At 40.9% G+C, this 28000-nt stretch overlaps 3 protein-coding genes across 4 annotated transcripts in view; 2 read left to right on the top strand and 1 right to left on the bottom strand.

The window, feature by feature from the left end:
• The window catches only part of DNAH12 (dynein axonemal heavy chain 12), a 101108-nt gene extending 99517 nt beyond the window's left edge, over positions 1-1591 (top strand). The window contains exon 74 of the mRNA XM_083727093.1: positions 70-1591. Within this exon, the coding sequence (XP_083583219.1) occupies positions 70-260 (191 nt within the window). The 3' untranslated portion in view covers positions 261-1591. The remainder of the gene's footprint in view (positions 1-69) is intronic.
• Positions 1384-17942, top strand: ASB14 (ankyrin repeat and SOCS box containing 14). The gene is made up of 11 exons (XM_083727097.1): positions 1384-1516; positions 2607-2836; positions 5298-5353; positions 6006-6137; positions 6229-6387; positions 7289-7534; positions 8560-8731; positions 10146-10689; positions 11144-11297; positions 13067-13250; positions 15205-17942. The coding sequence occupies exons 2-10, from the start codon at positions 2715-2717 to the stop codon at positions 13243-13245; spliced, it is 1764 nt and encodes a 587-aa protein (XP_083583223.1). The 5' UTR covers positions 1384-1516; positions 2607-2714; the 3' UTR covers positions 13246-13250; positions 15205-17942.
• APPL1 (adaptor protein, phosphotyrosine interacting with PH domain and leucine zipper 1) overlaps positions 14739-28000 on the bottom strand; it is a 37841-nt gene continuing 24579 nt past the window's right edge. The window contains exons 17-23 of one of the 2 annotated variants that reach the window (XR_014561288.1): positions 27304-27478; positions 27166-27202; positions 26684-26830; positions 26494-26544; positions 24715-24804; positions 21656-22882; positions 14739-21329 (exon numbers count right to left, since the gene is read on the bottom strand). Coding sequence is in view for 1 of the 2 variants with exons in the window: in XM_083727096.1 (XP_083583222.1) it covers positions 22733-22882; positions 24715-24804; positions 26494-26544; positions 26684-26830; positions 27166-27202; positions 27304-27478 (650 nt within the window). In the remaining variant the exon portion in view is untranslated. Of the gene's footprint in view, positions 22883-24714; positions 24805-26493; positions 26545-26683; positions 26831-27165; positions 27203-27303; positions 27479-28000 lie in introns of both variants that reach the window. The other variant, XM_083727096.1, reaches the window with a different exon arrangement.

Below are 28000 nucleotides of genomic sequence, written 5' to 3'. Positions count from 1 at the left end.
TTATGCAATACAGTATTCTCAATATTTTTTAACAGAGCACAATAAAAATTGTTTTTTTCCTCCTTACAGCAAAAAAAGCAGCCATAAAAAAATCAAATGCTTACATGTGTCCACTCTACAAGACAAGTGAGCGTAAAGGAACCCTTTCGACCACTGGGCATTCTACTAACTTTGTCATTGCATTAATGCTATTAACTGATCTACCAGTCCAGCACTGGATTAAGCGAGGGGTTGCTCTGCTTTGCCAGCTGGATGACTAATGTTGAAAAACTCAGAATCAAAACATGACAAGACCTTCCCCCAAGTGAAGAACTTTGTTGCTGATGTAGTTTGATCATTTGAACTTCTAAATTGATTGCAGTATTTTGCAATTAAAAATTAAATGTGATTGTTATTCCTTTGTAAAGTTACTGATGTATTCTCCTGTTCTTTTGTAACAATATTGCCAGTTGCTAGGATAAAATAATGGCTTACTTAATGTATCAACAAGGCATTTTGAGGTTGTTGAAGGATCACTTTCCTGTTGCTTACAGATGTTGGTTTTCCCCTCTCAACTCTTAATGTCCATTCAACTTGCCCAGAGCAGTAGTGTGGATTCAAAAGAAGTGGTGCAAGGCATCACATGAAAAGCAGAAAAAACAGGTGCACAGGGTGCTATTCTGAGTAATAGCCCTAGCAATTGCCTAGCATCCTGGAAGAAGGGAGTCTATATAACCAGTGCCAGTTACCCACTAGTGAGCACCTTCTGTGGTGCAGCATCTGCTGCCAGCAGCCAGTCACTCAAAGCTCAAGGAGAAACTGTGGGGAGAGTCTCTCTCTCACCCAGATGGTGGAGAAAGAATGGTAAACTAAAAAGCTGCAATGTGACATTGTACTGGCCAGGATTAGTTATGCCCACTCTGGCACAGCGAACGCAAAGATATGCAAATAAATTAGAACCTGTTGGAAATTTGTCCTAAGCGTTTGTCTAACTAAAGTTAAGCACATTTACGTACTATTGATTTCAATGGTAATTGAGAACCCGTTGGTTTATCTTGCACTAAAATCAATGGGACTTTTAAAATCCTCAAATTTGGGTGCATCATGTCCCCAGGTTTATGAAAAGTGTAGATAATGATATGTTGTCTGATATTTATCAGTTTTTAATGTATTGTGTTTTTGAAGCTGTTTTAATTACATTCCCATGCATTTAAGATATTTCTGAGTGGGTACTATTGAGAAATGTATTTCCTTTAGCAATTCTTGAATTGTGGTGAAAAATGTCTGGCCTTCTGATCTTTTTTTTCACATGTCAGGTTCATGTATCTGAATTCTGCTAACCTTCGTGTAATCCTCATGGGGAAACTTGTGGGCATGCATAACAGAGTGTCTTATGGTCAGGTATTTATAGTAAGTTATTAATGGATATGGGCTATGCAAGAAGCAAAGGATCATTTTTCAATACATAAAACGTCACACTTCATTTTAACATTTGCTTAGGGTGTGAGGTCTTCTCTGTTTCAAATGTGGAAGAAAGGTGAGGAGGATTTATGCTTTTTCTTAAATCTTTTTAATGAAATTCTAAAAGCAACAATAAAAACTTTAAAGAGTATATATGTACTTCTGGCATTTTTAAAATCCTATTGCAACTGTAGTACCAAAAGCCTCTACTTACCTACATGCTTTGCTTTAAGCCAAAAATATTGATGGTAAAATGTTTGGTAGCTTAGTAGATAAATATTTTCTGTTTCAAACTGCCTCTAGCCACCTGCTTAGTTTCAAAATGTTTGTAATACTTTTTCAAATATCTGTTTGGTATCCATGAATAGTAGAAACCTGAACCATCTTACCATAGGGAGTGTTGCCTGAACAGTAATAGAGAATAACATTTCACCATAATTGCAATATGCATGGCAAATATTAGTGCTTTCATAAAGTAACCAGATCTGTATAACAGATGTAAATACTTGTCTGTCAATAAGGAAAAGCTCTGAAGCTATATGTTACTATACTTTATTTATGAAGTTAACTTCTGAGCAGTTTTACTCTGGAACTTTTTTTGGGGGGGGGTTGTTAATAGGTGCAATCCACTTTGTGTCCTACATGCCTTCCAGAGTACTTGAAGAAATTGCAAAGATATCCACGACATCTAATGTTATGAGAGAGGAAGAAAAACTTTTCTCTATCCACTTTCTCCATGCTATGCATAATTTTGTAAGCTGCTATCATGTCACTTCTTCTCTAAACTATAAAGTCCCAAATTGTGCAACCTTTCCTCATAGGGGTGTTGCTCCAGGCTCCTGATCATTTTGATTGCCGTTTTCCGAACATTTTCCAGCTCTACAATGACCTTTTTGAGGTGGGGCAAGAACACAACAGCTGTATGTTCCCCAATAGTTCAACAAGTATTGAGCAAAGCAATAGTAAAGGTCAAGAATAGATTTCTCAGCATCGTATCTCACGTGATCCCTTTTTTCCTACCATGGGAAAAATCTGACAGTGGGCAAGAAATCAAGTTGTTGCTTTTTTTAAAAAGAGATCAATTGAGATTTTTAAGTTAAGACATCTCTGCTTTTGTTCCAGCTCTATTTGTTTCTAATTCTATATATTTATTTCCACATATATAGCTACTAATGTTTCTGGAAGTGCAGAAGAAACAAAAGAATTAGAAATCATCTTTGCAACATAGAACAGCTATTTGATCCTACTTGTTTCCCAAGATATGTGGTTTTAGCATGTACAGTACTACAGATATATATGATGATGTTGATGATGACATTCCAACTCAGTATGTCATTCAGCAAAGTTTGCAGGACATTCATAAGAGTGAGAAAGAGGCGACAGCAAGAAATGACAGGTATGTATGTCCTTCTAGATATTATTGAAACTTTTGAATGTGCAGCTTCAAAACATAGCACTCGATGCCAGCACCGGTGTAGCCAAGGGGAGGCAGGGGGAAGATGTTCCCCCTAAATCCATCAAAATCAACACAAATCTGAGGTTCTGCCCCCCTAACAAAAATCTTGACTACACCCATGCTGGAGGCTATAAACTCTTTCAATAGTGTTGTTATCGTGACATTCAATGATTTTGCATAATAGTGTTATGTACATGGGTTTTTCTCCATTTTGTGTATTTGTTTGAGTGTGAGTGGTTATCATGCTAAATGTTATGGCTAGAGAAGAACATAGTCATTTTAGTAATGATTCATCCAAAGTGAAGCATTGTACATTCATTAGCCACACATTTACGGTTCCTTTCCTCAGAAGATTCAGAAGTCTTGTTCACCTCTTGCACTGGAAAGAGAGGCAAGCTGTCTCCACACAGCATCGTTATCATCATTATCAGTTAATTAAGTTTCTCCTGACTTTCCTCTCAAAGTTGCTCAGGGTGGCAAACAACAAGGTAGTAAAACATTATTTTTTTTAAGTATTTAAAACATTTAGAAACAATCACATACAGACCCTCATAGCTTCAGCTGCAAGATGTCTAAGGCTATGGGATGCCACCAGAGAGAGAGAGAGAATTTTATGGCTGGCATTAATGATGAATCCTATATTCTTGCAAAGTATGTCCACTACTAAATGCTGCCATCAGAGGTGTCATTGTGTGTCTTTGAAATGGCAGCCTTTCCCACACTGTTCTGAATCTCCTGTCAGAATTCTGGTGACACAGACAGCAAAGGGGTTTTAAATCCCATTTATTTCAGAGGGAGAATTAAGCCCTCCAGATGATCTATGCTGCTGCAGCTCTTTATGACAGGGGTCAGCAGACTTTTTCAGCAGGGGGCCCGTCCACTGTCCCTCAGACCTTGTGGGGGGCCAGACTATATTTTTGGGGGGGGGGAATGCAAGAGCACCACGAGCCCCGGTGGCTGCTTACTTGTGTCTTGAGAGTGGCAGGGGCTGGCGGCAGCAACGGAGGGACGATGAGTGGCGTGCGAAAGGGCTCCGGAGAGGGGTTGCTGCTGGCACCAACAAAGCTCAGCCCCCTTTCTCCTCTAGGCAGGGCGGGGAGAAGCCAGGAGAAGGGAGGGAGGAGGCGCTGGCGTGTGAGGGAGAGGGAAAGAATGCACGTGTGTGCTGGTGATCCACGCAGCGATTCCCAGACCATCCGCGTGCTGGATCCAGAAGGCAATTGGGCCTGATCCTTCCCACGGACCTTAGTTTGCCTACCCATGCTTTAAGATATCTGAATGGGAGACCTACAGGGAACCATGAGTGAATTAAATGTCACACTATTATGAATGTTCTGTCTGCACAAACATTGCTGCTTGCCAGATTGAACAATCTTCTCTCTTCCCCAGATTGGCAAAGGCTGCTTGAGTCTTAACATACTTTGGCGGAGTTCAGTAGCTCTTGGAAAGCACTGCCCATAGGCCATTGTTGAGCTTTAGGGGGTCAAATATTTACACTTTAATTTTTCTTTTAATTTGCAAGCAGATATACTGCTGTGTGACTAAATAAGTCCTCTAAATGTGCAGATATCATTATCTTATTTTTAGTGCTCTTGTTTTATTTCTAACCTGATAACTGATAACTGACCATCCAAGCATGGTATTAGGGGAGATGATTCAACAAAAAACACCAGAAGAAACTGAGCCGGATCCAAATGCCTAGAGGGTAAAAAAACAAACATATTAAATGTCAAAACAAAAAATTCCTTCCAGTAGCACCTTAAAGACCAACTAAGTTAGTTCTAGGTATGAGCTTTCGTGTGCATGCACACTTCCTCAGATACACTGAAACAGAAGTCACCAGACCCTTCTATATAGTGAGAAGGTGGGGAGGGGTATTACTCAGAAGGGTGGTGCGAATGGGTGATTGGCAGATAGCTGTGATGAGCCTGTTGACGACTCTTAACGACTGCAATAGGTCTTACAGGAAAAAGCAAGGGGTGAGAAGGTGAAAAATGGCTTTGTCATGTATAATGAGATAAGAATCCAATGTCTTTGTTCAGACCAGGTCTCTCCATGGTTTTAAGTTTGGTAATAAGTTGCAATTCAGCAGCTTCTCTTTCCAGTCTATTTCTGAAATTCCTTTGTAATAGAACAGCTACTTTGAGATCTTGTATAGAATGTCCTGGGAGATTGAAGTGTTCTCCTACTGGTTTCTCTGTCTTGTGATTCCTGATGTCAGATTTATGTCCGTTTATATTAAATGTCTATTTGGAGTGATAACAAGTGAGCATTGTCTCTTGTTTCTTTTCCGGTCTGGGGGGGAAATATCCTGAAGGAGCAATGCTAGGAGGCTGTACAACAAGAGGGAGAAATGAACAGTTTTGTCTGATTTTAATTTTTATTTTTGGTTGTCTTTCAGCTTTAGTTTTGCTACAAGTACAGATCACAGGAAGATCATCACTGCCATTCGGACAGTTAAGTATCTGCTTTGATTTCTTTGGGAAATTAAGTGGGATTCCGACACAAAGAGGAGTACTTGATTTCCTTTATCTTGCACAGACTTTTAAAGAACTGGATTCATTAACTGATAATGAACCATTAAGTGATGTACATGGCTGTGTACAGTGCTTTTTTCCTTTAAAAAAAAAATGTTTAGGGGTACTCTCATTTTGACTCAAGAAAATCACCATTTTATAGTCCAAATCAGGAAAAATAAATACAGAAAATATAATGAAATTGACCAATCACCGCACTAGATTCCAACTCCTCCTTCACACATTAAATGCTCGCTTCCGTCTGAGACTCAGGAAACACCTTGACAGGAAATGAGGCCACCATCGGGGGTAGCAACGGAACTGATGATTCACCATGCTATTCAATGGAACTGACGATTCACCGTGCTAGAGAAGAAACTTTTTTAAAAAATTAGTTTCTTCTCCTGTTAGATTCACAAAATGTTTAGGGTCTGCATACCCCTGCATCCCCCAGGAAAAAAAGCACTTGATGTGTGAAACTTCCCCCTTCACCATTTTAATTAGAGTTCATTAGGGTTAACAATGCTCATAAATATCTTTGGACTTAAAAAGCATGAAGGGTGCATTATTGTGACCTCTTTTACACTTAACAGGTGAAGAAGAGGCTTTGCTTAAGTTAATGAGGTGTGGCTCTGCTTTTCGGGAAGCAGACCAGCAAGGGTGCCTTCCTTTACATGAAGCTGCAGCACAACCCAACAAGAATATTCTAGAAATAACTCTGAAAGGTAGAAGGATCTCCCCCCAGCTTTGTTCTCAAGTCAGCTTTGTATGCTCACTTGGTGCCAGAGCCATTTGTCTCTCCTGATTATCTTCCAGCTTCACACCCCGTGGTGTGGCAACTGACAAACCTGAAAGGGGAAACACCTCTGTTTGTAGCAGTGGACAAATGTCTTGAGAAAAACGTCAAATTTCTCCTCATCAATGGTTTTAATCCTGATGTGAAGAATGAAGAAGGAGATTCTGCTTTAATTATTGGTAAATCAAATTGCAGAGTTCCATGTAGTGATTTTTTTGGATGCTTTTTGTGTTTTTTTAAAAAATAATGTGAGTGTATCAAACCTTTTTCTCATTTTGAGAAAGACTCGGGGGACAATTGTCTATTTCAGTACTGGTCAAATGGCAGACCTGAATTTGACTCATTCCACTGCCTTGTCTTACCTTTTCCCCTCTCTGAGCCATGCTGGGACTAGGGAAGGAGTCCAAGCTCTAGACAGCGGTGGCAGGGTTGAGCTTTCTCACTGAGGGACAGCACTCAGATCACCTTGCCCTTTCTTATTTCCCCTTTTGTTTGCAGGGCATCTAGGTGTGCTGCAAAGCTCTGTGCCATGGAGACCCAGCCATACACGATTTTAAGTTGCCCAGAGGCCCTCTCTACCTTTATGAAAGGGCATGCTTTGGATAGGAAGCTCCCATTGGCTCACACAGTATTGTCAACACTGAGTCACCAGGGCTTCAGGAAGGAATCTTTCCCAGCCCCACCTGGAGGTCCCTGGAATTGAACCTGAGACCTTTTACAAATAAAGCATGTGCTTCTCTCCATACCGACGCCTGCTGCTTCCCTCTTTGGTTGCACCCCATTCAAAGGGAGGCCCACCATGAATCGGGAGGAGTTTCTTCAATCTCTGAAAAACCCTGCAAAAGTTGCACAAGACTGTCAATATTAGTTGCATTTTGCTAAATTTGGGACTGAACACAAAGTCTGATTCTAAGTTTAGCCCTTCGCAGTGCTACGTGACCTTTATTGCTGCATATAAATAGCACGAGGCAGCCAAGCAATGGTTTCTCCCGTCTTGGTTTCACAAGAGAGGGAAGCTTTTGGATTTGATGTCTTTTTCATTAACCGTGTAAAATGCTGCTCTTTCTTAACATTTTACAGCAATTAAACACAATTCGTACGAAATTGTCTCCTTGCTGATACAATTTGGTGCCGATGTCAATCTCCAGTGTGTCAACAAGAGGACAGCTTTACATGAGGCGGCCAGACTAGGCTTCAAAAACATGGTGGAGCTTTTGCTTTGGTCTAAAGCAGATCCGGATCCACGGAGTGCATATGGACTCACCCCTCTAGCACTGGCAGCACAGAATGGGCATACAGAAATTCTGGAAATTCTATTGCGTAAAGGTGAGGACTTTCATACAATTACTTGGCAGTTCAGTGGTGCACCTAAGGCTAGTTTTTCTGGTAATTGCCAGAGCAGTCCTGTGACAGAATGATGTTCTAACTAAGGGAACACAGGTATAGAATTTAAAATACTCTGTACGGAGTGGATGGCAGAGATTTTTGTCCAGGCATATACATATATGCTTTTTCTCTCGGTCTTTGAATGCTCATTCACAGCAGCCAACCCATAATTATCTGTTGATAGCAAATCTGAAGGAGCCAATGCTGATGGAGAGGTGTATACACTGGGAGTTTTGCAAAACTTTGCTGGGTGAGCAAAGTAAGAAAGACCTTTGCTTGAATGTGCTCATTCAGCATTCTCAGTTGGTATATCTGGCAAGCATCTCCAACACACATTTATGTTTTGTGTTCACGAATACCAATTCAGCTACTACAAAAAAGGAGCCAAGAGACGTAAAACATAAGGTAGATATTACATTACAGTGAGCATTGAAACATTGGAATGAAACTCAGTGTATATATTCAGGACACGATTGAAAGTTCAAAGACCACTGTGGCTCCTGAGCATGGGAATTTTGTAGACGGCCCATTCTGGGTGTGGTTGCATTTGCATTCTAGTTTGGGGATACTAGTGGCAAGTTGATTCTTTAGCTCCATCATACTTTCAGAACACAGATGTAAGGCATAAAGGACACAGAAAGGATGAATAAGGTTTTAGAGGCATCAGGAAGCAGAATGGGAACTGAGACTGTAGTAGCAATTTGATGTGTGCGGATGTGCAAAAAGAGATCTGCTGATTTGTGAATGTGTTAAGCCACTTTTGCCTACAAGAGCCCTTTATTCAGGACTGGTCCTGTTGCAGTGTAATACTGATCCCATATCTCAAAGTTGTTGCAAAAAAACCCAACTTATTCCAGCACAACTCTTTCTGAAAGAACTAGAATTCACATTATAGCAGTCTAGGGTGCTATAATGAGGGTGCTAATTACTATTGCGCTAAATCTCTGTTGCTCTTCCTCCCTTAGGTGCCAATGTTCTTTCCCAGGCATCTGATTGTGCATCCATATTATTTGAAGCTGCTGGAGGAGGAAATCCCGATTGTGTCTCTCTTCTACTAGAGTATGGAGCTGATGCTAATGTACCAAAGCATTCAGGTCACCTGCCCATTCACAGAGCTGCTTATAGAGGACACCTCTTGTGAGTTATGAAAGCCAACAGGTTATACAATTGGGATGGAGGTGGGTGGGGTTAGTGGAGTTAGTCATATGCCCTGGGCATGTCAACACTGCCTTACAGGTCGGCTCTCTCCCAAAATCTGCCTTGTGACATAACTATTTGCGGGAGATGAGCAGGGCAATAATTTATCATATACTCATCTGCAAGTTTGATGTAAAAAACCTAATCAAAACCTGAAATAATGGTGATAATGATGATGATAATAATGATATTGATGATGATAATAATAATAATAATAATAATAATAATAATAATAATAATAATAAATAATTTTATTATTTATACCCCACCCATTTGGCTGGGTTTCCCCAGCCACTCTTGGCAGCTTACAGCATATATAGTAATATGTCAAACATTAAAAACTACCTGATACAGGGCTGCCTTCAGATGTCTTGTAAAAGTTATGTAGTTCTGAAGGGAGAACGTTCCACAGGGAGAGTGCCACTACCGAGAAGGCCATCTGCCTGGTTCCCTGTAACTTCTCTTCTTGCAGTGAGGGAACCAGCAGAAGGCCCTTGGAGCTGGACCTCTGTGTCCGGGCTGAGCAAAGGGGGTGGAGACGCTTCTTCAGGTATACTGAGCCAAAGCCGTTTAGGGCTATAAAGGTCAGCACCAAAACTTTGATTTGGGCTTGAAAACGTACTGGGAGCCAGTGAAGATACTTTAGGACTGGTGTTATATGGTCCCAGCAGCCACTCCTAGTCACCAGTCTAGCTGCCGCATTCTGGATTAGCTGCAGTTTCCAAGTCACCTTCAAAGGTAGCCCCACATAGAGCACATTGCAGTAGTGTAAGTGGGAGATAACCAGAGCATGCACTGCTCTGGTGAGATAGTCCATGGGCAGGTAGTATCTCTGTGCAGTCCTCCATACAGGTTCTGCACTTGCACAGAACCCTTGTACAGAAGCTTTGAGAGCTAACTCAGTAAATGTTTTGGGTGCAAAGGTCCACCAATTCAACTGAAGTGCATTCCTGAGCAGACAAGATCAGCAACTTCCCACTCATTTCTTTTCTTACCACCAATACCACAGCAACATTTGTACTTTTCTCCTTTCCTTGTAGCTACAAACTAAACCAAACTTCCTCCCCACCCTCTTTTTCATATATTTCCTCAATTTGCAGTTTTATTTTGGATATATTTATGCATTTTCTTTTTTCTCTTGGGATCTTTGTCTGCCCATGTGTCTATGGCACCATGTTACATCTTTTGAAAAATGCAGAAGTTGTAGGAACAAACTCCCAACACATGCAGCTACAACCTCTCCTCTTTTGCCTGAGTGAGAAGCAACAAATGACCTATTGTCCCCATTGTCAAAAATTCATCAAGCTGGAGCTTTCTCAAAGAATATTTTGATTTGATTTGTTTTGCTCCCTAGAGTTGTACAGATCTTGGTTCCAGTGACGGACAGTGCTGCCATCAAGGAGAGTGGGATCAGTCCAGTTCACTCTGCAGCCGCAGGTGGACATCCTCAGTGCCTTGAGTTCCTTCTCAAATCTGGATTTGATGCCAATTTTATGTTGCATCAGAGAATTCGCAAAGGCTATGACGATGAGAGGAGGTCAGCCTTGTATTTTGCTGTCTCTAATGGGGATATTGACTCTGTTCAGTTGCTCCTGGATGCTGGAGCCCTACCAAACCAAGACCCAGTTAACTGTCTCCAGCTGGCCTTGAGAATGGGCAACTACGAGCTCATTGGTATTCTGCTTCGCCATGGGGCCAATGTGAACTATTTCTGTAGGGTTAATACAACACATTTCCCATCAGCTCTGCAGTACACGTTGAAAGATGAAGTAATGTTAAGGATGTTGCTGAATTATGGGTACAATGTTCACCGCTGCTTCGATTGTCCTCATGGAGCCAGTGTGCATTCCCAGTACATATTTGAAGGCTGGACCTCAACTGTTATCAAAGACACAATGGTGAGTCCTTCTGATGGGAGGGAGGACTGCTTACATTTGCACCATCTTCTGATTTGCCCCTACAACACCCATCAGGCTATTTTCCCCCAGCTGGGCTCCAGAACTATGAGTCTGCATAGGAGTGGGAAGTTTTTTTAAAAAACAACTGGATATTGTCACAGTGGAAGAAATAAACGCCCTGTGTATTAGCATTTCAAGGCAAATAGGGAGCCTGATATATGGGACTGCAAAATCAAATGCTACCTTAAGATGGCACTCCTTAGAGTAAATGGCTAGTACTTGGTTATCCTGTTTGCAAATGGTGTTATTTTTTTTCTGAACTGAATTTGCTGTATGGCTGGTTTGCTTTGCTGCAGTTTTGGCCAGGGCTTTACTGGGTTGAGTCCTCTGGGGCACTTTAATAATGCAAAATGCTGAATGAACTGGTCTCAAATGCTCTTTTTTCTTCTCTTAGTTCTGTGAGGTGATAACAGTAGCGTGGTTAAAGCACCTGTCTGGGAAAGTGGTGCGTGTGATGCTAGATTATGTGGATCATGTCAAGATCTGCTCTAAGCTTCAAGTAGTACTTCAAGAACAGAAACTCTGGCCAGAAATCCACGAAATTTTGAGTAAGTGTCAAATACATTTTAGCATCTTGAGAAATGTAATATTCAAATACAAGGGACAGAGCATGTTGTTGTCCTGAAATTACCAGTTGCATCACTTCCAACTCTACAATTCTACAATTCTATTATCACATTTGAGAGTTCAAACTTGTGGTCCTTGCAAGGGGACATCCAACATTCAAAGCATAGGAGCTCCAACACTGGAGCCTCCCTTTCTGCAGCAACCTTGGTCCAACCAATGTCAGTACTCTGAAGTCAGCAGCCTCCAAAGGGATGTGGCAGGCAGTGGTTGAAGCCAGTGGGAGGAAATGCTACATGTAATGGCATAGTTGGGTAGGGATGTAGTAGTGCATTTGTATTTCATTTACCACCACCCTTAGAAGCTTAAAATATCATTAAAACAATTGCTGGATATGGGTACAAAGATCCACCAGGTTTGGTTTTGATAAATGTGACTCAAAGCCACAATACTCAAATGTAATTGTTGTGGGTCATACTGACATCACCCATGTCTCTATGAAGTCACCTAGACTGCCTATAATAAACCCTTCACTGTATTGTAAGGAAAAAGACATGTACACTTGTGTTATCCAGACTTCTGGATAGAAGATGACTTGTCGGCATGGTGCACATGTCAAGGTAAGCCGGGAGCAAACCTTGGCTACATATCGTGGTTAAGGAGGAAAGAACTTGACCATAATCTTGCATTCATGTCACCTTTGCTTAGCTGCTGCACCACATTAAGCTAAGAGGACTAAGGAGGATCGAAAGTGCTGTGATCTTCTTCTTAGCAGCCACCAAGTTCATGTTAAGCCATGGCTTGGCTTAGCATTATGCGCAAATGTCAACATTGTGGACCAACAACCTCTCCATGGACCTGTAAAAATCTTACAGGTCCATCATTTCTAAGCCCCTTCGTGCCTGCCAGGACTAAAAGAGAGGATATGGAATGATTTTCTGTTTTCCGTCTTGCCTATTTGGCTTTAAATGGGTGGGGGTGGAATCCTTCCACTGAGAAGGAAAATAACTTTGCAAGTTCCCAGGTTGGCACACTTTTTGGGCCTATCTAGGGGGATGGTGGGGGAACAAGGGGGTTTGGGACTCAGCAAATCCAAAATATCCCCAGCACACTGCCAATGGATCTCTAATGCACTGCACGAGTGATACAGTAAGGTGTGTATTCAAATACTGAGTGCATTATTTATATCCTACTCAGCACACTGTGTACTTGCAAGAGTCAATCCACAATAGGATGGCTGAGCTGACATCTGCTTTTCTGCCTTGATTAATCAAGGCACTGGACCAGTTGTCACAGCTCACAATTTGCAAAGGTTACACTAGGACAGAGGCTACACAAGACCAAAAAAAAGTTTGATGTAATAAAACTATTAGCCTTTTTAATATCACACTTTGCAGTGTTCAAAGTGTTTTCCGTTTTTCCTATCCATGCAGAACCATCTGTTTACTCAAGTGTAATTCACATTGTGTTCAATGGCCCTTACTCCTCGGTAAGTAGGCATAGGTTTGCAACTTGAGAGTATTACAGTTCTTCCTATCTTGAGAGCCATTTATCTCATCAGATGTTGTTCACAACTCTGGGAAGCAAATAAGTCACTCCTTTTTTAAAAATAGGAAAGACAGTGATTTATGCAAGGTTGTGCTTATAGATATCATTGGCTGTCCTGTGATTTAATCCTCAGTACCCACTCCCACCAGATCAAGAAGTTTCAAAAGCAGGCCTAACGATGAATGCATGTTCTCTCCTCCTCCAGCAAACACCCGTTCTCTGCAACATCTTTGTCGTCTGAAAATCCGCAAGTGCTTAGGACGCTTGCGTCTACGCTGCCCTGTCTTCCTTACATTTCTGCGATTGCCAAACCGTTTGAAAGACTATATTCTCTATAAGGAGTATGATCTCTATGGACAAGGAAACCTCAAAGGAATTTACTAATGCAGGTATATATAGAGTTGTATTGGGAGGGGGTCCTATACGTAATTCTGTGCATGTTTACGGTAAGTTGTAGCTATCAGAGTCCTTCTGTTTGTGAAAGAGTTGATTTAGCCCAAGTTGTGTGGCAGCACAGAGACCACAAAGAATGAAGCTTAAGTTATGCAAAGTACTGCAATTTCTTCCCCTTTCACATCTCTGGATGTCAAACATCGCTAGGTATAGAGACTGATCCGCTCATTCTTTGCAAATTACATATAAAGCAGATGGATTAATAAAACCCCAGTCACATCAGGAGGGACATGGTTTCAGTTTCTCCAATCTAACCACACTAAAATAAAATAAAATAAAAATTATATATAAGCTCTTACAAACAATAAGCGCATGTTTGTTGTTCTACTGGAAATAAATAAAGACATTATTCCAGCTGTTAACTTTTTTATTAAGTACAATAAATGATCTCTGACTATATTAAATATATGAATAAGATTCCTGAATGACTGACAGACTTAAAATACATTTGACAAAATTTCAGGATCTTTTTAATTTTTTTGGATAACATGATGATGGTGATGACCTTTTAGGGAGCAATTGCAAACAAAATATATTTTACATAATCATTACAGAAAACCATCTTCTAAAATTGACTGGACTTTGCCAAGGTCCTTCCCAGATAGGTTTATTAGTATCTAGATTTCAGTTTGCAGTTGACAATACCAACTTGACAATCACTGGATATTATTAACAAGTATTCAGGGAAACTGTATTAGATTCTTAAAACATTGCAAAAAATCACAATCACTAGAACAGGACCAAACCATTACATTACTGTAAGAATTTGACCATCCACTACATTATAAAAGTCACCCATAATAATTATACAAGCTGCTTTGCTTGCATATAAACCTCACTATAGATCATTGTTCCTTCAGTTGTGTGCTGGTTTATTCTTTCTACCCGCTTACAGCACATGATCTTAGTCTACTGGTTGCAAATTCAATTTTGCAGAGCGAGGAGTACTCACATAAGGATCTTTAAAAAAGAGATGTCCAGAAATAGTAATTAAAAAATTAATCTTCACCAAACTTGGGTATTAGTGCTATTTTTTTGGCAGAGAACACAAGTGAGAATGCTGATCTGAGGCTTTTTTAAACCTCAGATTCACATGCAAACAATTAAAAGGAATGCATTTCAATTACATCATGTTAGGGAAGAGAGGGACATGCAAAAATATTTTTCGCTTTGCTATATTTCTGGGTAACACAGAAAAGCACATCTTAGGAAGCTCACTTCTCACAAACATTTAATAATCTTCCTTTCTTCAATTTTGGCCTTGAAACATTGATCATTCTAGTTTACAAAACTGAAGTATAAAAGATATAATAAAGCAATTGTGCTCACTGTGGAGTTTAGCTGTTCTGTTCCTTGACTGCACAATCCTATGCATTTTTGCTCAAAATTAAGTCCCACTTGAAATGGGGGGACAATGGGGGGGGGGGTGGAACTGTTTCACTTTTTATTTCAAAAATAAAAGGGAAAGTTTGCTTCATGACATTACCTTACACACTAGAATCTTCCAATATGAACATGTTTTGGGTAGGAAACCTCATTTTTAACATACAATTTGAAGTGTGGCACAGGTGAGTTATGCACCATGACCATACCGACCAAATTGCCAGATTTTTAGATACAGCAATCGTATCCAATAGTAAAACTAATGCAAGAAATAGAATGAATTTGCACAGTGATCAGATTTTTTTTCATGCCAGCTAGCATCCAAAGGCAAGAAATGGGTAAAAATTCAAGCAACTAGGTTTCTGTGCTCTTTCTCCTGGCCAGTCCAGTTCCTGCCTTTTGTCTAGCCAATTGTGCTCTTAGTCTCCATTTGTTTCTCAAAAATTGCAAAAATAAAATACAATGGTCAGTAATGTGTTGTTTTTTTTGCCCACTATCCATCTCTAGAAGCAGAACCAGTGGATATGCTCCCAGTTCCATGGCTGAAGGATCTTATGCATGCTTCCCTTCTCCCCAAATACTCCTCACTGCTTTCACTCTGGAAGCTCCAGGAAGAAAAGGCACAACCAATTCTTGGCCTGGACATGTGTGATTCTCAGGAGTGCTTCATTTATTGGTGTCACACCCTTGGGCCTTGCCACCTCAGCCAGATCTACTGTTACAGGACCCAGTATTACAAGAAGAACCAGAGTGGTTGAGACAGACAGCATGGTGCTTGAGCAGCAACGTTTAAGTCTAAATGACATCTCAATGTGGAACCCATTGTGGAACCTTCAGAAAATTCTTTTGGCCTTACAGCATCCTCCTATTGAGTCCAGTACTGAAGTCTATGCCTCTCCTGCTCCTGTCCTTCCAGGTAGTGTTCTTAGTTGCAATCACATTGGATTCAGAGCTATGTGCTCTTTCTTTAGCAAGATATCTGTGCTTTTTCATAAGGACAGTGAGTTGTTCCTTCTTTTGTGCCAAAGGTTATCACTAGCTTCCATGGCAAACACTGTCAACTTTTTGCCCTGATCTTGTCCATTCCCTTGGTGTGAGAAAGGCGATAATGTACCCTTTTAATGCCCTCCTCACATCAACAGAATGATAGATTTTAGACAAAGGCTCTTTTGTGTCTTTTCATCCTACAACCTTTAGTTAAAAGGTGCCATCCACTATCATAGCATGTTGGCTTATAACAGCATTTAATTTCATCCTATGAAGCATTAAAGTTACCTGTACCAAGAAACATTATGGTTCATTTAAGTAAATTTAAGACAACTACAGCAGCCTTCCCTACAAATTAATCTATTTTGAAACCTGACTGATGGGTTGATCTTTACCAAATGCAATCACAAAGCATTATAAAATTGTTACTTATGTCTTAGGAGGCATGTAATATGTCTTGAAGACCTAGACAGCATGCTTTCCCCACCTTAATATCGCCTGCTTTTGTGCATCCCACTTACTGAACTGTCATTCAAGAAGGTGGCACTGTTGATCTCGCCTGAAACCTGTCGCCTTGATGATAGTCCCTCAAGGCCTAAGATTATATCCTGGGGTAAGGGCAGCTTTCAGTCAGCATTATCTTCAAATGAATTTTCTTTTAATGTATTGTTATCTGTAACTTGTAATTTGTTTTACAATTTCTACTTTTTAACATGTTCTTCATATTTTATGTTTATTTCTGTTTGATATGTAACTGTGATGGGGAAGTTGGTATGGTAGCAATGCAGATTGTGTTACAGTGGTACCTCAGTTCTCAAATGCCTTTGAAGTCAAACATTTCGGAATTCAAATGCCAAAAACCTAGAAGTAAATGCCTCGGTTTTCGAATGTACCTTGGAACTTGAATGGGAAATGCTGCTTCCGTTTTGAGTTTTCCATATTGAGGCTTGCGTTTTGAGGCTTCCGCTTTCAGTTTTCGAATGTTTTGGAACTCGAAATATATTAGAAAGCCAAAGTACCACTGTATTTCTATTTTCATGTATCTTTGTGTCCTGGTCATGTCGTGAAAGAGGCTGACTAGGACAGAGTGAGCAGAGTAACCTACTTTATTGAATTTGATACATTTCCTGCCTTTCTCACTTGAGGGATGATTACCCAAGAGAAAAACCTTTCAGGTTAGACCTGTGGCCCCTTTTCTAGCAAGTTGTGGGACATGTACACACTACATAAACCAGATACTTGCAAATTCATGGTTAGATTTCTAGACTTTGACAATGGGAATTCCACTATTACGCAGGTATAAACTACTCTCCCTTAATGTTTCGAACATACAGATTATATATGGGAACAATGAAAGGTTTCAGTTCCACGAAGAGCATTAAGCCCTTTGAGATCAATATTTAACAGGAAGATAAAAAATAACTGGTTATATAAATGAGAAAATTTGGTATTATACACATTATAATACAGTGATTTAACATACATGTATACACACACATATACATATCCAAATTGCAGGTGATAACTGCTAGAGGTTAGCTTGAAACATGAGAACAAAGCAACTCATCTGTCAGATGAAGTGAACTGGTTATATCAAATTTTATATTCTCTGGGAGCACTGTTAAATATGGCTTTAAGGGCTCAAAAAAGTGGTATAATTTAATATAGATTTGCCAACTGGCCTGCCCAAAAATATGAAAACTTAATTAAAATTAGTCTACCTTACAATGAAGAGAACTACGAACTATATGGGTGGCATTCCCACAATCTTATTCTAAGGGAGACAGAAGAAGATGGCACTACTGCTCAATGGGTTCCTGCAGTCCATTCGGTTTACTGGAGTGACATCCCTCTCCTTCAGATAGCTTAGAACAGAAACACACCCAATGTGTATGAAAAAGCTTCTTAACACACATTACAATGAAGTGTTACAAAGGCCAAAATGAATTTCCCCTCCCCAGCTCTCTGGAGAAGGGTGGAAAAGGTCTGGCGTATTCTGAAAAGTCCTGAATATTGGCTGCTGCATTTTCTTTTGCTACAGAAAAGCTAAATTCTCCTTTGGGTTTACTTTTCCCCAAAGTTAGGTGTTCTTGGTAACTGAAAACCTGCTGGGGTTGAAAGAAGTGATGCATAGATTTTGCAAAGCTTGGGAAGAATATTGGTTTCTTCTCTCACCTTGTTTCTAAAAAGTTACTGAATATATTTTGTTGATTTCTTTTAAGAAGTGATTTAGATCACATTAGAAAGTAGTGAATCAACAGGCTGAAATTGATTTCTTTATGTTATCTACTCACAATTTGAGTTGGTTGCCGATGCAATGAATGGGTTGGGTATTATCTCGTCATGTGACAGAGGCAGGAGAGCATTTAAGCGAGGGGCTCCATCCCACTCAGCAGTGTGCGCCTCAGGAGTGGCCAAGCGCCAGCCAGGGAGCTGGGAGGGGGCCCTCAAGGGAAGGGCCAAGGAGGAAGCAAGCTGCTCCATGGTGATGGGAACGAGCCCGGCTGGGAGGCGGGCGGAGGAAGCAGCACTAAAAAGCTGAAGTTTCACTTGCACATCAAGACACTGACGGATCATGTGGATTACAAAGCCATTGACATTTGCTGACTGTGTTGGCGATGAACTGCCTTTAGGATGGGAAACTGTTTATGATCAACAGATTGGTGTTTATTACATGGACCATATCAATCTGAACTAGACCAGGAGGAGGAGGAATGAAGGAAAACAGAAATCAGGCCTGAGAACTGAGGTCACTGTCAAGAGAATGGCCACGATCTCCTCAGGTGAGGGTGAAACAGAGAGGGAGGGAAAGTAAACAGTCCCTGAAAACATTGCCACACTCTGGAAGAACTTGTCAGCAAAACCCTTGCACAGAATTGTATCTGCATGAAGACCGATGCCTGCCATTGTCTACCTGGGGCATCTCCTCTCCTAACCCCTCCCCCCCGCGGGCGAGAGACGGACCCCTGGTGGTGAGATGGCTGTCCTTATTTTCTTGCCTCCAGTTATGTGCATTTCTGACTGGTATCTTTGCCTTGATTATGTGCATTGAATCGACAGCCAGTGTGAACTGGAAAGTGTGGCGTGTAGAAAACGTCAAGGGAATTGGCTCTGGAAATATCTTGACAACCCTGCAAAGAGCTCAGGGATCATCTCCAAGCGATGATGTTGGCCCTTCAATCCCCTGGTTTCCTGATAAACAAGGAGAAGAGCTGCCTTGAGCCATCACAGCAGCTTATCAATCTGGAAGCCAAGCTGGACACAGTCAAAGGTTTGGTGGCTCTGTCTCCAGAGTGCACCAAGATCAGAGCAGCAGCATCTATGCTGAAATCTACCAAGGAAATTGATACCAAGCATCTATCGATAATCATGAGCCTCTGTATGTCAGCTTCTCAGATCACACCCATCACCTTCAATGGTTTCTGTTTCCTCATCAATGGGCAATCACTCACAAGCATTGCTGTGTGCTCAAGTTACCTCCGTTGGTCAGGCTGCCAATGAGATGGTGGACGGCAGAATCCAATCTACAGAACGGAACTCCCATTCGTGATCCAGAGAACTGTGATCACCACAGATGCCAGTTTTCAGGGTTGGGGAGCTCATTATCAAGGTCACTTTGTACAGAAATGCTGGTCACCACAAAATCAGAAGCACTCCATAAATTGGTTGGAGCTAAGAGCTTCCAGGTTGGCGGTGTTTCATTTTGCACATCGACCATGTGCTGCTGCACACAGACAATTCTACCACAAAATCACACATTTGCAGGCAGGGTGGGACACGATTGATTTCTCTGCAAAAAGAATCATTGCTCCTCTTCAACTGGGGGGGGGGGCTTAGTCTTGCAGGGGACAGCACTTTACAGGCAGATTGGTTGAGTAGCTCCCTTCTCGATCCGGGGGAGTGGATGCTCAACAGGCAAGTCTTCCACCTGGTTCAGAAGTATCTAGGTCCATGTCAAGTGGATCTGTTTGCAATCAAGTTTCATGTTATTTTTCCAGGTTCAAAAACAGTCAAGCGGAAGCATGGGATGCCTTGATGGTACCTTGACCAAAATGTCTCCTTTCCCCCACAGTCAATTCTGCAAGGTGTTCTCCAAAAGATCAGAATAGAAAGAGATCATCCTGGTGGCCCCTTTCTGGCCCTGCAGGCCTTGGAAGTTGGCGCTCCAAGAGCTAGGCATCTCACCTCCTTGCCATCTTCTGGTGTTGTCCTACCTACTGCAGCAAGGACCCTTGTTCCATCCAAATCCACAGTGGCTATGTTTGACTGCATGACATTTGGATGCAGCCATCTGAAACATCAAGGGTTGGGGACAGCTGTCATCTTCACCATTTTGGTCTCATGCAGACCTTCCACTGTGTGGATATATCAGGCAACCTGGACCAATTTATCAACTTGGTGTTTCTACAGTGAAGCTGTGTCCACATAGAGTTTCAGTTCTGGACATTTCCGGAACTGAAGCTCTATGTGAACTATGTTACACTTTCAATGCATGGGCTACAGAATGGTTTGAAACCAAATGCTCTAAAAAGGCAAGTTTCCGCAACACCTTCCGTTTGTGCACTACAGGTCGTGCCCCCATTTCACAAATTTGCAAAACTCATTAGTTAAATGCTTTTTGAGGGGGACATTGTTTTCCTTCCTAGAGTTTGCATATGGTGCTGGCAGCACTGCAGAAACCACCGTTTGAAACTTTGTGCAAGATATCTGTAAAGCATCTATCCTTTAAGGTTCTCTTCCCCGTGGCCATTATGTCCGCATGTCGAGTGTCTGAGTTGTCTGTATTATTGGTAGCTAAACATCTGTGCATCTTTCACAAAGACAAAGGGGTTCTAACAGAGCCTTCCTTTCCCACTTTCATGTCCAGCAAGAGTTGGTGCTACCTATCTTTTGTCCAGATCCAAAACATCTGAGAGAGAAAGCGTGGCACAACTTTGATGTTTGCCTTACATTGAAGGTGCATATTGAAAGGACATTAGAATCACTGACTCCTTGTTCATATCCTTTCAACTATGGGTATAAAGGTTGCTCCTTCCACCCTTGCAAGGGCTTGCACACCTCTAGCGTACGAGTCACTCAAGTTGCCTCAGCCATTGCACATATCGGCTCATTCCACTAGATCATGGGTAGGCAAACTAAGGCCCAGGGGCCTGATGCGGCCCAATCGCCTTCTAAATCTGGCCCGCGGACAGTCCGGGAATAAGTGTGTTTTTACATGAGTAGATGTGTCATTTTATCTAAGAGGCATCTCTGGGTTATTTGTGGAGCCTGCCTGGTTTGTTTTTTTTCTTTTCCAAAATATAGTTTGGCACCCCACAAGGTCGGAGGGACAGTGGACTGGCCCCCTGCTGAAAAAGTTTGCTGACCCCTGCACTAGATTAGCAGGAACTTCAGCTGTGTTTATAGTTAATGCGCCTTTATTAAAGATCTGTAAAGCAGCTACTTGGTCCTCACCAAGTATATTCACCAGGCATTACAAAATTGACCTGTCTGCTTTGGCTGACACCACCTTGGGCATGCAGTCCTTCAACAGGTGCTTTAGTCACTGTAACTGCAGTTCGCACCCGCCCTAATTGGGAAAACTGTGATACGTTCATCCCATTCATGGCATCAGCAATTGAATCAAACAAAACAATTGGTCTTATCTGAAGAGTAGATTTGATAGGCTACTGATGACACGAATGGGACCTATCCCTGGTATAGACTATAGTGATATTGATAATTTGGTTAGTTGCTTCATTGTTTACAACATATTGAGCCAGGAGAGAGGCAGGCATATGTAGAGAATTTTCATTCCTACTGTTGGAGTTTGGCGAATCCTATAAAACTGAGGAATGACCGCACCTGCCTCCCAGAGTTCTTTGCCCTCCTGCCTCCATCACATGATAGGATAATACCCAACTCATTCAAGTCATCAGCAACCTATCAAGTCTGCTCTTCAGGTAAGACCAATTGTTCTTTTTGCATAAACTAAAGGATCTGACTATTGTAAAAACAGATGCACTGTTCTGTATTGATAGTATTACTTTGCTGAAGGAAAAGGCCAATGCATGTTTGATATAACTAAACTTGTCATGCACTTGCAATTAAAAGTGATCAAGAAGAAGAGGGTCAGCATAATTTTCCTCACTGATTCAGCAGGTTTACTGTAAATGCACTTATGCTGTATGTGGAATTGTTCAGTAAGTCTTGCTAAATGGTATTTAGAGAAATTGTGCAAATATGGGCATGGATCACAGAATCAGTTTTATCTAAAATAATAGTTGGCAATGTCTCCATACAAATTGTTCTTCTCATCTATTTGTATTTGTTACAAAACAAATTCGTACATTACCAAAACACATACTGCAATTGCAGCCTAACTTCTAATATGTGCTTTAATGTCTCTGACACCCTCCACACCAAAGTGCTCTGAAGTATAATGCAGAATAGCCAAGGGCAGTACCACCAAGTACATTCTCAAGTAAAAATAGCATTACAGCATTACCAGTTTTCCTGAACTTTTCTCTACTGGCAATTCATTTTCAGACATGTTTAAACTACAAGCAAGCACTCTGTTTCTGTTCTCAGTAATCTTTGGGAATCAAAATGAACTTTGAAAAAATAAGGACTAACAAATTTATTATAGCAGAGCCCTTCGCAGACTCCACTCCACTTCATAATATTAAATTTGTTAAGTCTTTAAAAGAGTCAAAGGACTCTGTTTTTGCCACAACACACTAAATGGTTATCCAATGCAGGTTGAAAGTGAAGACGAAAGCTTTTGTCTATTATGCTTACCTTATACCAATTTTTTCCTCATGAAATTATCTGCACAGCAAGGCAAGTGAAGAAGAAAAAAAGATCCATATATAGCCATGTATACTTCTGCTAAGTTTCACCATGGTACCTTATGATATGGAAGAAAGTCCATATTCACATCAAGCTGGCTGTTTAAGAAAAATCAAAGCACAATGGAGTTTCATCTAATAAAGCAAACCCACCACCTTTGTTTCTCCGACTTTCCATGTCAGACAACAGGTCCGAAGACTTGCACACCAGAGTCACTTCATGCTTCAGATTCTCGTTTCTTCTTTCCATCTTCTCCCAAATCACTGTCTTCTGACTGACTACTGCTAAGGACTACAAATTGTCCCTCCCCAGTGCTCTGGTTGGATCTACTAGAAGCAGCTATTAGCCGGCTTTGCTCTTCCAAATCCTGAAAGCAAGCATTCAGTTTTAAATGGAACTTTCCATTGTAAATTGCATTTATACAGATTTATGCTGTTGAAACACTTGGAATACCAGTCAAGATTTTGATCACCACATTCCCCAAAAGGTATTACAGAGCTGGAAAATGTGCAGAAAGGGTAGCCTACAAAGGAAGTTTACAACAATGCAAGATTTTTGTTTTAGAAAAAAGGTGAACAAGGGAAGTAAGGGAAATACAATATGGCTTTATAAAATTATGCATGGCATGGTGAAAGTGATTATATTAGAATCAGGAATTGTTACCCAATGAAGCTGAATAGGAAGCACTTCTTTACACAATGCACAACTAAAACTATGGAATTTGCTACCACATGATATGCAGTAGCCACCAACTTGGATTACTTTAAAAGGAGATTGGACAAATTTATGGAATATAAGGCTATCAATGGCTGCTAGTCATGATGGCTGCATACTACCTCCAGGATCAGTGACACCATGGCCCAAATTCAAGGGATCTTAAGCGTTAGCAGAAGCCACTGCCAGGGCTCCCTCGAGAGCTTTCCCTGCCTCCTTTCACTGTGCCTCCCTCAAATCCACTCCAGAGTCAGGAAAACTACTAGGAAACTTTATAGGGGGAGGAGAGTGTGGAATGTTCTGTCTGGCAAGCCAAAATCAGAAGGGTGTGACAAATTTCTCACCATGTCTCTGAATACCAGCTGCAGGGAAACAATGAAGAGGGCTATTGCCATCATGTCTAGTTTGTGGGCTTCCCAGAGGTATCTGGCCAGACACTGTGGGATAGGATAGGCCTTTGGTCTAGGGCTATTCTTAATGTTCTTATATGTAATAGGCATACGAACAGTGCAATGATTTTCAACCATAAAAGACTAGCAGGAATTTTACTATGGCCCCTGTGATGGGATGATGAGCTGCTTGTGCGTTAAAGCTTAGTCCCTCAGAGCTTGGGCAAGGTTCTCAAACTCTGCCTTAAGCGGAGCCCCCTTAAACATGACTCCCTCAATCGCTAGCAGAATCCGACAGTGGGCGTTTGCGGAATCTGCTCCAACATAAAAGTTCCTTAACGGAAACACGTCTTCGGGATTCTCGGCGAGACAGTTTCCGGCGAGGAGTGGGTGTACCTATGGGGGGTCCTGAGACTTCTCCACTGTTTTCACTGGCAGTCTCTCGGAGCCCTCCCTCCGACTCACTTTCTCTCTGAGCTCTTTCTCTCCCCCTGCTGGTACCTTCCTCTGCTGCTGAGTCTCTCTTAGCGTCTGAGACCCCTTCCACCGCCTGCCTTTCTGATGGCAGTTCCCTGACATCCCCCAAACCACAAGTTATAAAACTGGACAATTCTTGGAAGACTCCAGGGCATGAAGACAACCAGCCTCCCATACTGCTTGCCTTTTCTCCAGTAACTAGTTTTCAATGCTTCTCAATGCTGATGTTCTACAGGCCTCAATGAATTCACCCAGTTCCCTTTTAAAGCCATCCAAGTCTGTGGTTAGCATGTTTTTTTCATTTAAAGTCAATTTCCGAGGAGAGAGTACCCTTAAAGGAAAAAGTAGCGGTCTGCCGGGGAAAAAACAATAATCCCTTCACAATATATATAACGTATAAAACATATGTGGCTTAATTCTCTTTTTTAAATTTCCTTAAGTTCTAATCTTTTTTGTCCTCATAAAAATCTATCTACTTTCTTAGCACTTTCATCTCCTCTGAAAGCCCAGGCTCATGCAAATTCTAAAGCTAAATTTGCATTGTAGTTTAGTCATTAGAACAAATCTGTTTTCTTGCATACAAGTTCTTTTTCAGGTAAAATTTTGGCGAACAACATACCTTTTCTATTTGTTTCTGTTTACTGAGTTCTTTTTGTTGTTTCTCTTTCACTCTATCCATTTCTTTCTGCTTTTCTGATGTTCTGCGATCCTGGAAAATTAAAAAAGGCACAGCACATTAATAATTGTTAAAGTAATTTACCACATCATAAATACTTGATGAAAAATTGCATGAGTATGTTATATATTATGTTCCATGGAAAGTTTCACTTCAGAGAACTGATGTACATAGCAAATATTTTTAATAAATATCTGCTGCTGCCCTTCAAAATAGAGGAACTGCCTGCATGATTCTGCATAATTCTTCTGCACCATCAGATTACAGCAGAAAAGCAATAAACTACCAGACCAGATAATTTCTAGACTGGACAGTGTTGGCAACACTACCAAATACTAGTTTGAAAAGGAATTTCCTGCCTACTTTGCAATGCTGCAAGTTTTTTGTTGTTTTTCTGTGTATCTGAAGAAGTGTGCATGCACACGAAAGCTCATACCTAGAACTAACTTAGTTGGTCTTTAAGGTGCTACTGGAAGGAATTTTTTTATTTTGTTTTGACTTTAGCAACAGATAGTCATGAAGCATGTTCTCAAAAGATATGGCTGGGTAGTGGGTAGGGATTTGTAAAGCCAAAAAACCTGGAAAAGTGGTTTCAGGCAGCATGTCTAGTTCTTAATTTGAGACAATGGCCTTTAAAGGCCTAAGGAACTCTGTTCCTATAAATCAGAGATGTCCAACAGGTCGATCGCAATCTACTGTTAGATCCCCGGGAGGTTTTGGTAGATTGTGGTCAATCGCTGGGTCCCTTTTCTTAGGACTGGTAAAAAAGAATCCGGCTCCGGCCCCCTCACCCCACCCTCCATTGTTGCTGTATCTGCAGAATGGAAGACGGAGTTCACTCAGTGAGGCTGTTTGTTTCCCCAGATCTGCTGGTGAGTGGCTGTTCCTCTTTTTCTCCCAAAACCCATAAAAACGAGGTTTTCCTCCTCCCTAAATAAAGCTCAACAACCTTGCCCTGTACCCCTAAAAATTGTGGCTTTCCCCCTCCCTTAAAAAAAAGTCAACAACTTGGACCTGAAACCCCCAAAATGGGGGTAGATCACTGCCAGTTTTTAATTCTGTAAGTAGATTGCAGAATACATTCCTGTTCTCCAGCTCAGGGTGGTTAAATAAGGAGTCACAAAGGACACTTCTAATTTTGCTTTGAAGTTAATACGGTTTTTCTTCTCAATGCTCCTGATAGGTAGCAACTCATGCCAAATGCAATGCAGATCTGGACTGCTTTACTAAAAGTGTTTGCTTACAGGTATCTCTGTAAAAGTCAGTGATATGGATGCTCCAAAAAAGTGATAATTGGAACTAAAAAAGAAATCATAGAATAATTTGCAGCTTGCATCAGTAAAGTTTCTGATGGCCTAAGGAGTGATCTACTTTAGCATCTTTATTTTACTTGTATTTAGTAAACAAAACTAAAAAACTTTCAAACTGCCAAGCTTGCTTAATATATTTCCAACTGGCATCCATTCACTGTTAATAAAGAACTTATGAAACAGAAATGTTTCTGCAGGGAAAAAAGCACTGGAAGAAACGCAGGCCCATAGCACTGGTCATAGTACATTTAAGAAGAAACTGGTTAACAGAACATGCTAGAAAAGGTTAATAGGCAAAATATATTGTGTTATTGAAGATGCCTAAACTGATGGCCTTCAGGTTCCTTTCAGCTCATTCATTCTGCAGTGCCAACATAATGCATACATATTTTACATCAAATGAAAATCTTACCAATTCAGCATGAAATGCGATCTGTTTTGCAAGTCCCACAGAATCACAAATCTAAATGGGGGGGGGGGGAAGGAACACACAGCAAACATGATCAACTGTGACCATCTTTAAATATATAATTAAACCACATTGCTGCAAGTATAGAATAGTTCAGCGTATTGGAGAACTTTAGCTGGAGCATGATAAATACCTTTTCCCCTTCATTATTTGATTCAAATATATAGCAGACTGAAGTTGGTCTACTGTCTGCTCTTCCTGCTGAAGTCCGAAGCACAAATCCAAAAAGCCGTTTGTTTTCCTGGTGTGTGGCATACAGAACTACATTTGGCAACGGAAACTGTTAAGAAAAAAATGAGAGAACTTTAAAGCTCATTGAATACCAGATAAACATATTTAATGTTAGTTGCTGGGCCAGATGGGAGTTGTAGTTCAGCAACATCTGGAGGCTGCTGTTATAAGTGTTACAAGTTACAAATGCTGGTGTAAATGTGACACTACTGAATGGATGTTATATGATAAATATGTGGAACCTGAACCTGTTAAGGTGTGGTAAAAGTACACATAGTAAATGGAAGGTAAGCTTGGGTGCAACTTATAACTGACAGAAAACAGAGAGTGTATTGATGTATCATGAAGCATGTTTCTATAACTGCTTTGATTTTAGCAACTCACCCTGAGTCTTGTAACTTGCGTCTGAGGGTCAATTAACCTAAAAGTGTTAATTTAAGAAACTATAAGTTATGGTACAAAGAAAAAGAGAACTGTAATTAAACACTGACAAATGTGCTGGTTTGGAATGAGAATACTTACTTTAAACAATCACATGTGACCAACAAATGTGATTCTGTCATTCTGAAAATGTTGTGTATAGCTCGAGCTGCTAGTATTTGGCGCATTGTTTCATAAACAACATCAGGACTTTCATCCGACTTCACCTCCATGGATCCAAGGAATCTTACAATAAATAACTGATGTAGGATAGAATCTGGAGCAAGCACATATTAAACAAAATGATATGAACGTCTGGGCTTTCTAGAAAACCGGTGGCCTTGGCCTAACAGAATAACAATACACTGCCCCAATTTTCATACATTTAATTCAATTTCAATTATTTTAAAAGGATATAGCAAATTTAAGCATTCCCCAATCTAAGGACAAGAAAAGGCGCTGTCAAATGAAAGTTGTGCTTCCTTGCCTTTGGAGATGAAGACAGGAGTATGCAAATCTGAACTTAATATATTGTTTATCTCTGTAGATCATGGCATAAGTACAAGATTGACATAGGTTAAACACGACATGAGATTCTCCATTTTGAACTTTGCTTGACCTTGGTACAAGCCTGATGCTGGCCTCATCTCAGGAAATACTTCATACCTTGCAAATCAAGCTGCTAGCAAAGTCTATCCAAACTCCTGAATGGAGGCCTTCAAGCTAATGGTACAGGAGGCAGACAAAGAGATGGTTCAGTTAATCGCTCACCATCAAAAAAAAGTCTTTCACCCTTTTG

Source organism: Podarcis gaigeae (assembly GCF_964106915.1).
Source record: "Podarcis gaigeae genome assembly, chromosome: 2".
NCBI lineage: Eukaryota > Metazoa > Chordata > Lepidosauria > Squamata > Lacertidae > Podarcis > Podarcis gaigeae.
Note: the sequence above shows the minus strand (reverse complement) of the source record. Positions and strands in the feature narration are given on the sequence as shown.